Source organism: Opisthocomus hoazin, chromosome 1 (assembly GCF_030867145.1).
Source record: "Opisthocomus hoazin isolate bOpiHoa1 chromosome 1, bOpiHoa1.hap1, whole genome shotgun sequence".
NCBI lineage: Eukaryota > Metazoa > Chordata > Aves > Opisthocomiformes > Opisthocomidae > Opisthocomus > Opisthocomus hoazin.
Window position 1 is genome coordinate 10,951,119 of NC_134414.1, and position 10,354 is coordinate 10,961,472.

The 10,354-nt window shown below is 39.3% G+C and overlaps 1 protein-coding gene across 27 annotated transcripts in view; it reads left to right on the forward strand.

Moving 5' to 3' along the window:
• DLG2 (discs large MAGUK scaffold protein 2) overlaps nucleotides 1–9,980 on the forward strand; it is a 1,094,951-nt gene extending 1,084,971 nt beyond the window's left edge. For all 27 annotated transcript variants that reach the window (XM_075416649.1, XM_075416588.1, XM_075416597.1 and 24 more), the window contains 2 exons: nucleotides 3,655–3,746; nucleotides 4,768–9,980. In XM_075416649.1, the coding sequence (XP_075272764.1) occupies nucleotides 3,655–3,746; nucleotides 4,768–4,874 (199 nt within the window). In that variant the 3' untranslated portion in view covers nucleotides 4,875–9,980. The remainder of the gene's footprint in view (nucleotides 1–3,654; nucleotides 3,747–4,767) is intronic.
• The last annotated feature ends 374 nt before the right edge of the window (nucleotides 9,981–10,354 follow it).

Genomic DNA, 10,354 nt, shown 5'->3' on the forward strand with positions numbered 1-10,354 from the left:
ATAGATCTTAGCCTACAGTTTTCCCATCCATGAAATATTTCCATTATTTGTTTAATGCTGACATTGCATGTGGAGTGATAAAAAAAGTAAATAAAAATGGCCCTTACTTCAAAAAATACATTAGGCAGAACCAGAAATGTGGCAATAAGATAAAGGCTTCATTGATTTGATGTAACAACAGCAAATCCTTGAACAAATTGACTGAAAAATGTCATGAAGATGCAAAATATTACCACAATCATCCTATTACTAAACCAAAGCAATGCTAATATTTCACATAGGACAAAACAACTTATGCAGAATTAGCAGAATTTAACTTACTGATATAAATCAAAAGTAAGCTATTCTTCATTCCCCAGTCCTAAACCTGCCTCAGTGTTGACAGTACGGTAGTGACAAAGTGAAATCCATATATGACTTTGAATTTCTTGTTCTGCAAGAACTTCTTCTGTGGAAGACAGCCTTAATTAGAAATCCAAATTTTTCATGGGACAGCAAAAGTCATTATATATTGGTACTAGTTTGGGATTTTTTGCAGTAATATGGCTTACATAAATAAATTACATAAACAGAATACAACTGCTGAAAAAAAAGAGAAAAATGTAATGAATTCAGCCATTCTAAGTTAGTTTATCCCCTGCAGCCTGCTCTCCACAAGTAATATTTTATCTAGTTAATCTGTCTAATGTGTATCTATCTTATAAAACAGCACCCAAAATTAGTTTCTAATAGAAATAAGAACTCATTTAATATAAACAGCATCATTCTTTTTAAAGAATTGTCTTGAGAATAACACCTAATTGTGAGCCTCTTGCTTGCAAAAATAATTTATTTTATTTGGTAATGAAGTTAAATCATTCAGGATCTGACTAAGCAAATACATACTCTGATGTAAGCAGTAGTGTGTGGTAGGGTGCGCATAGGTTAACAGATATAACCCCTTTCCAATAGGTACTATTATTTCAGTATGTAGAAGTTTAACATGGTAAACCAGTACCCTGTGAGAACAGAAAGAGGACACTTTTATGACAGCATAACTGTGTTCACTTGGTCATTTTTATGTAGGTAACTACTACAACACAAATATATGTTTATCTGCCCTATTACTCCTGCTCATACAAATGAGTTGAAAGCTAGTGTAATAGCAAAGTAAAACCATCAAAGACAAAAAATTACTAATCAGAATATGCAGAAAAGCAAACTCAAAAGATTTAACTTGCAGCACAATTAGCACTTAAAGTTGAAGGGTCTAGTTCTCATTTACACGTATGCTCCTTTGCATCTATCTGAGAGTGAAGGTGAGAAGAGTGATGGGAGCACAAATTAAGCTTGCACGTGCATTTGAAACTTGGTTATCACTGGTTCTCTGGCAATACCCTGCTCACGCTAATGACCACAGCAATGTGAGACCATAAGGGGCTACTGGATGTCAAAGAAACCAGAACGCATGGCCTCAGCTGGCTGTCCTCTGGTCCTGCTTTCTTCAGTTAAATTCAGTCCTGGCAATCAAACTGCTTCAAACAAACTACTCCCCGGTCCTTCCTTTCCCACCTCCACATGACTCCATCACACAGCTTTAATCCCAGCGGGTTCCCTGTTGGTACCTCTCAGTCTGCCTCTCTTTCCAGAAGAAGGAGGACCCTTATGGGATCATGGGGATGAGAGCTGGAAGTAATTACGATGCTGCCTGAGTGAGCTCTTCACTGGGAGAGGAGGAAATCCTGCCAAACGTGCCTGGAGGGACAGCTCTTTGCAAGCATTTTGAATTCATCAGCTGTGCAGGTCCCTGGCTAGGAAACAAAAAATAGAAGGGACCGTTGTTTGACAGCACTTTTAATTCATCATGAAAAATGGACATCGTGGTCCTGCCCCTTCTCCATCCTCTCTCCTGAAGGCACTAGGCATGAATACAACTAGCACAGTTTTGCACCTCAGGCAAATCTATGTCCTGTATACATAATGCAAATTTCTGCTTACTTAAAAGTGTTTGTTAATTTAAAGGTTTGTTTATATTTTTATTTGTGTTTTCTTCTCTAATATTCAAAGTTCTTGAAGAATTTCTCAGAAATCTACCAGAAATAGATCTGGAAGGAGGATTATGTTGTTAGCACTTGAATATTGGCTGAGTGTTCTTAAGATGAGACAAAATGTTAAGTCTGCACAAGAATTTGCAATGCTATGTTCCACTTCAAGACAGAGTTTTGGCTCTTTGGAAGTCACATGGAGATGTTCAAGTAGGCACAGCTGATGAGAAGCCCACCTGAACTCAATTAGACAGCAATCCTTCCAATAAATAGAATTAGTAGTATTACAAATTTAGCAGCATGACACAGATTGGCATATATTAAACCTATTTATATAATCCACAAATAACTGTCATATATTTTCAAAGAAATCTTTCTTATCCTTATAACCCTGCTTTCTGCATTGCATTGGTACTTCCAGAGAGATTTTTCAAAGCAGTATTCCCAGCTATATGGATAGTTATATAGATAGATAGCTTTAAGTAATGTCTAGAAATACCATTTTGCATCCTGGACACCTTACAGGGTGTTTTTCAGCGGCCAGGTAAGAGTTAGCTGTAGCAAGTTCATACTGTTTTACACTTCATACATCATTTTTTTATGCAACATTGTGTACATAATCTCCTACATGCATCGCCCGTGTCATACTGTATACAGCTCATTGCCACATAATCACATGATTCAGTGCAAGGCATTAAATCAGATTTATGTAGAATACAAGATGGTCCCTTCTCTTGCTTTCCTAGTTACCTCAGAAAATTTCCACCATAATTAAAGAAAAATGAATCCATACTGTGAAAAAAGCAAACTCCATTTATTATTGCTAATTAATTTGGATATCTGCAGGCATATACATATATGTAAGGCAGTGAATGAGTATTAGCTTGATTTTTTGCAAGTACACAGTGGTATTAAAAGCTGAGCGTGCATGGGCAAGACAACTTATTTCTTCAAGTTATTAAATAATGCCTCTGTCAGAACAGAAATTCTTCATCAAATAACAAAATATTGGCATTAACAGAATGTTATTGACACTGTCTTTGTTTTTACATTTATTGGTACCTTGCATGTTTTAGAATCTACAAGACACACTTGACCGGAAATCTCTACAGTCCAGAAAGGACTGGAACAGAGACCATAAATAAATAACCTATGTTAACTCTTCCAATTACTCAGTTTGATTTCTCATGATACCTGGAACTCATGCACCTCCTTGAACTAAGAAGTGTCCCTGGAAGACACGCTGGATTCCTTCTGGGGCTTCCCCATGGGGGTTACAATGACTCTGGGATAGCTTTTACAGGGTCAGGAGTCTCATCGTTTTGAATCCTGCCTTTAATTGTGATTTCACTTCCATAATGCCAGCCTCAGTCAAAATGCATGTCCATTTCAGCAGTTTGGACAGCCTCATTCAGCTGAGACAGCCAGCAGCAGGCCTGGCTGTCTCATAAGACTGCATAAGAATGAAATTAAATTTAAAATACTGAAACTGCCCACAAACTGATAGAAGAATTTCAATGCTTCATTCTTGTACCGAGCTCAACCGATCTGTGATTCAGTTGAACATATCTTTCAGAAAGCTGCTTTAGTATGAATCTAAAGTTCTTAACGACTTCCGTTCCTTTTTTAGGGAAATGAATAAGCGTCTCACAGAGGAGCAAGCGAAGAAAACCTACGATCGAGCAATTAAATTAGAACAAGAATTTGGAGAATATTTTACAGGTACGTTTTTATTAAAAACAATTTTTTTCCCAAGGTAGAGTCTTTTGTTGCAAAACAACTGGATCAGCTCAGCCTCCAGCCTAGAGTGCCTATCAGTACAGTGTACTCACAGTAAGGACTCCTGGCTTGGGACTATTGTATCCCTGAAGCTCAAGGGCAGCTGAGGCATTCAACTCCTCAAAATTCTGATGCCCTGAAGAAATAGCTTTGCATGAATTTGATTCCCTCTCTGACCCAAAACTTCTTTTAATGAAATCAGTATAAGAGTTGCATCATTGCATTTGTACAGAGCTAGGAATTCCTCACTAGCTGAAGGCAAGAGCTCAAGCTATGGATCGTGGGAGGGAAAGAGAAAGGCATCTTCTTCCTGACCTGGAAAAGGGCATGATTTAAGACCTGCTCTGGGCCCCTGTATTTCCCTTGGATGGGTTTAGGCAGCTCACTACTCTGGGGACTGGTATTTCTAGACAACACTCAAAAGTCCCCAGCTGTCCCTCCACATGCTGACAGTGCGCATAATCGAAATTGCAGTTCCAGATTTCTGCTGGGGAAGCAAGGAATTTAAGAGTATAGACACTGTGTAACAGTTGCTTTATCTTCTGTCACTTTGGGCCTGATCTAGTTAACTTTTGTAGCCAAGACTGAGTTTATTATAACTAAGTCAGTAAAAGAATAGGCAGTAAATCTGCTGCTACTCACTGCTGAAGTAGCTTCTAAATCAAATGAAACATAAAGCTTGACTTGCAACAGAGGGAACCTACCATGCTGCCCTCCCATGGGATAGAGCTGCTGTTCTCTAAACTAACCTAGCTCGGTCGTCTCACTACAAGCAGTGGGATGGCTCTCTGTCATGGGAACGTGTCACTGGTTTGAACTTAATTGCCATCTGCAGGGGTATGACTTTTCCATAATCAACAGCATCACAATGTGCTAGTATTCCTTCTCATTTCATCAATTTCTGACACTGGATGCCATAGAATATAACAATTTAAAGAAATATTGATATGTTTTCTTATTGCAGCTATTGTCCAAGGAGATAGCTTAGAAGATATATATAATCAATGCAAACTTGTAATTGAAGAACAATCTGGGCCTTTCATCTGGATTCCTTCAAAGGAAAAATTATAAATTAGCCACTGCACCTCTGATCACGAAGGGAGAATATTTAGAAGAAAACTATAATATACTATTTGGAGGCTTTCCTGTTTTTGTTGCATTTATGTTCTTTGCAGTCAATGTGAATTTTGATGAATGTACAACACAAAGTGTTTGAAGCCATGAAGGACACTGATGGGTCAAAGGGTAGGAACAAAAAGACTTCTACCATATAAAGCAAATCTGTTGTGTGCTCAGAGCACCAGTTGCAGGTATAAACTTCTGACATGGAGACCCTCTGTCAAGGGGAGCTAGCCACCTCCTGTGCCCATGCGGACATTTTGATCGATTTCAATGGCTGAGCTCAGTGTGTTGATTGCTTTAAAGAGAAGTTCCCAGCTCTTGAACCTCATATAGGGCTTGATCCTGCAAGGCGCTCAGCACTTGACCCCAGTTCCTACACATGAGTAGCCCGTTGACTTGGAGTCACTTGTGACCCTTCCCTATGCTGTTCAGTCCCATCAATTCCAGTAGGACTATTCATGGGCTCAAAGCTAAGCATGGGCTTCAAGGTTTTGCTAGATCAGGGCCACATGCACCTTGCAAAATCAAGCTCAGAGTACTTGCTCCACTTCCTACTGAAGTCATTGGTAGGATGCTCTTTGACTTGACTGGGAGGTGGATCCTATTCAAAGCTTGTCATTGCACATTAGTAGTTGGTACACCTCGACTTCTGTAACTATGCACATCTTTTGATTTCTGAAACCAAGTCAAGCACTTCTTTTTTCCCCTTTGGAAACACTATTGCATCAGGAATTAATAACAATATAGTTTATTTTAATGGAGTTTAGGGGTGGGAGAGGATGGAAGCATTTCACATCACACACATGTGCACACAAACTTGTTCCCATGCGGACACACACACACATATGAGGATTCACAGCACCTATGTTGACAAGGAGGGATACAACCGGGAAAAGCTTTAAAATTTTTGATTGTCTATTTTATCATTTATATTGATAGAAGGCACTTAAAGATGGAATAATTTATAAAAATAAAAATATATTGATGTATAGAAACTAATTTCTATAGGTAAAAATGTTTTTGTGAGATATTTTGTAAAGATTAATTAATTGAAAGATTAAATATTTACACCCTTGTGTGACTGTAAAATGTAAAGAGGACCATCAAGTTGCATTATCCTTTTTCCATAACAGATTCTCTATTATTAATGACAAGGAAGATACTTCTTTAAATTGTAGTTATCAGCTTGTTTTTCTCTCAATTTAATCCTCTCCCTTGCCTCTATTTAATCACGACGAACTCCTGTGGAAAGATCTCTTGAACTGACTGCCCTGTAGGACCTTTTCTGAACACAAAAGGATAACGCATCTTTAAATTGAAATGGAGGATTTTTCAGAAGCAAAACGTCAGTGCTTGAATGTAGTTAATAATTTCTGTCTTGCAGGGAGTCAGTCTTCACCCCCAAACGTTTTATGATTCTTCCTGTTTATTTAAAGGAAATGCCAAAAGCATTTGATCTTTCTTCTCTTTGCAGGCAGGCAAGTCACCAACTAACTTGTATCTTCACTCATTTCACAGTCAACAAGGGTCTTAAAAGCAAAAACTGAGGCAATGGACTTTTGTGAGGGATTTGGGGAAAGTCTGTGGAATTGCAGTTTAGGGTATGTGGAAGGGGAGAGGGAGGTATTTTTTTCTCGTTTCACATTGCCCTTCCTTTGTATGTGATGCCATTCTTCACTCTGACACACAAGGGGACAACTGCAAGAGATACCATGATAGTAAACTGAATTGCCTTTGCTGCTGCTGGACCAAGATTTTCTATAAAACCCACGCTCTCCTGCCTGCTGCGTCGCAGGAGTTCAGTGCTTATTAGCTGGTGGCTACAGTAACCCTAATGTTTAAGGACATTTTAAGGGCAAATGTTAAATAGACTCCTCAGCTACTTGTCTATTTGAAGCTTACATTTCTACGCCCTGTCAAGCCGACACGTATACCCAGCCAACCTCCACGGAGACTGCGCCTGGCTGGGTGTTTGCAATACAGCCACCAGCTGTGACAGGGTTAAAAATAGAGGCGGTTTAGTGGCCCTGAGGTGGCTGCTCACTTACTGCCCTGCTACAGTAACTTTGAGAAGTTCACACTTCTTTTACTACTTTTCTTGCCTGGCCAGCGCAGATTTATAACCAAGGGTTTCAGTTAAGTCTCCAAAAGAGCTTTGTAACCAGAAGGGCTAGAAACCTTTTTTTTACAAAATGTATATGAATGAAAGCTTCAACTTTGGATAATTCTGCAAAAATCCACAGAGTGACCCCAGATCTTTGGAAGCCATGGATTTTTCCATGCTGGCAAAGCACTATTGCCCCAGGTTGGGAAATAGCCCACCAGACCTGAAAAAAAAAGTATCCTAAAGCAGGAACTTCATTCTAACTTTCAGCTCTTCAGTTTTTAAGCAATCAATCACATCTGCTTCTTTGTTTCTTAGTTCAGCATGCAGCCTTTTATGGTACTATCCTGCTAGTAACTGTTTTGCTTTGTCATGTGCTGTGCTTTACGGTGAACAGTAACACTATGGCTGAGTACAATCAATTTTTCCATCAGTCCTTGGTTACTGTAGTAACATTATTTATTTTTCCCTGTCTGTTGTTTGTGCTTCCAGGTTAGAGTTGCCATTGCACTTCCTTTTTTGTTTGTTTTTGTTTTTTTTTTTAAATAAAGCATATATTTAAAAACAAATCACCAAGAGAAGCAGTGAGAGGTCTTATTTCCCTTAGGACTTGTACTCCCCTTTGTTTTGTGCGTTGATGTTTTCCGTTTCATGTTTCAGCATCCTCAGACCTGCAGCTCATTTTTGCACTGCAGATGTTCAGATCATACTGGGTGGTAGCGGGAGGAGGAAGAGAAACATAAGACTCATGCAAAATTACATCTGGTGCAAAAAATGTCCAAACTCACAGCCCACAGCAATTGGCACCTCAGATCATATTGGTGCTAACACAGCTTAACGTAATCAGACTCCTTTTCTGTCCATGTAAAAGACTTGCAAGCGTCTAAACATGAGACAAATGCAAATGCTGGACCCTTTAGGAAAAGTGCCAGATCACACCCCTGGTGCTATTTCTCATGTTCTGGCACAGTGTGTAGCACCGTAGGGTCTAAGCAGAACCAAAATTATCACTGCTTTTTGTCCACCCATGAATGATCACAATGACGTCTTGCTAGCTTTGTGCAGATGTGCAATATTACAAGCTATTTATTTCTCCTTGCCACAAAGCATCTTCCATGCACTGACTCATTGAGAGCTTGCTAACAGGGCTCAGTGAAACGGCACTCTTTGCTGATCTTACGGTCTGACCATCAACCAGTGAAAAAGCCTCTTTCTTGCTTAATTGCCCCTTCCTACAGAGGTACCCTGTCCATGCTAGCGCTTTGTAATTTCTTTGGTAGTAAAGGCTGTTTCTAGATAAATATTCTGTGATGTAATTGTGTTTGTAGCTAGCATGGTTTGATGCTCCGGTGTGGATAGGGTCCTAGGAACCACCCTGTGAAAGTCAAGGATAAGAAATCTCTCCGTTGCACTGAAATTTCAAATCCTCATCCTGGAGAGCAGTGTTGAACCTGAGCTAATAACCACTATGAGCCAGCAACAGTGTCCTAGTTATACAACATCCTCCTACCTATTTACATTAGTTTTCTATGGAAAAATTGTTGGTGTTACACCCTCACTGTTACTTGCTCATCGACACTCAGTTGAACTCTTTTTGCTTTAGTTTTCTTACATTTTATTTTCTGTTTTTCAAATTGTATCCCTAACCAGAGGATTCAGTGAGTGACAACACACAAAGATATTTGTAGGAAAAACAGTGTTAATGAAAAAAGTCTCAGTCTTTTTAAGCTGCAGATTTAAAGCCATAATATCTGCCAGGTTCACAGAAAATGGTCTTTTATCACTCACAGCTTTTAATCTCAACATTTTTTCTCTTGAACACTTTGTCTACCATGTTATGCATGAGGTTCACTGTGCAACTGCATTCATGTGCTCAAGCCCATGCCTTGGTGGAATAAATGTATTTTCCTATTCCATTAAAAATCAGACATCTCATCAATTAGTTCAGAAGTGAGAATGAGGTTGTCTTTATGTTAAAAAAAACCAGGTTCCCACGTTAGGGCACAAATCGGCACCAAAGCAAACAGGGAACATCATCTAAGATCTGCTCAGCACATAGCTAGCCTACATCCTCAGCTGGTGTAAATCCCGGTCACTCCACTGATTTCAGTGGAGTCCATCCCATTCACATCACCTGAAGTTACACATTCCTCCGTTACACTGATTTTTTAGCATTACTGTAAAACACCAAGGCCACATAATTAAACAGTAGCTCAGCACTTTCAGTAATTATTTACTGCTTATATTACTGTAGCACCCAGAGGGCCAAGTCATGGACCAAGATCCTTTTGAGGTAGGTGCTGTGAAACTGCTGATCAAAAAGACACCCCATGGGCCAAATGCTGTGGCCAGATTTTCAGAAGGCTTCAGCCCCACTGACATCTCACCAAGAGCAATAGGAACCAGTACCCCATTGGCCCTTTTGAGACTCTGTCTTTAAGGTGAGGAGCGTGAGACGCAGTCCATCATCCCTCACACCGTGTTAGCAGTTTACGTCATCTGGCCCTGACCCACATCACAGCCAACTTGCCCTGGAGTAAAACAGCATTTCTGGGGATGAGCGGTAGCCAGCATTCTAGGCAAGATCTTTTTGAGGGAAGAAAAAAAAAAAAAAAAAAAAAAAATAAATAAATAAATAAAGGCAACACTGTTGGCTCTTAGTGGGATAGCAACCTTTTAATTTCCGGATTTGTGTTCCTAAATTTGAATCGGCCAGCCTGAATTTCCAAGTGCAGCAGCCTGTATTCAGCGGGCGGCTCCATCTAGCAAGCTGGCCCGCGTGCGTCTCTTTAGCAGGATGTTTCTCAGTCCAGCTGTAGTGTGGGGTACTCAGAATCTGAACTGGAGTTTACAAAATACCCTGTCCAGCTTACACTCCTGTTATGTGTAAATACTCTGCGCATCCATTCCATTTGTGTAAAGAATAAAGCACACACAATTATAAAAATTAAGATGTATATTTCATACTAGCTGTGTCCTTGCTTATTTATTCCAGTCCAAGCTCTCAGCTGTGGTTCAGTTGTAAATGCTTGATAGAGTGTTTATAAATATGTCATGAATTTTATTATAAAATATTAATATTAAAGCATTTTTACACTTTATAGCAAATGGCTTCTTCACAAGGCATAATTTGTCTTTTTTCCTTAAAGCAGAATAGTAAATGAGAATGAATATACTCTTAATATGTCTTGAGACACCATCACATCACACAAGAGACACAAGTCTGAAAGTGGGATGGTGGTTTCAAAAATGACTGAAGATACAGAAATTTTTTTCTTTCTTGCACTTTTTTTTTTTGACTTTGCATTGACATGGAAGTTACCAC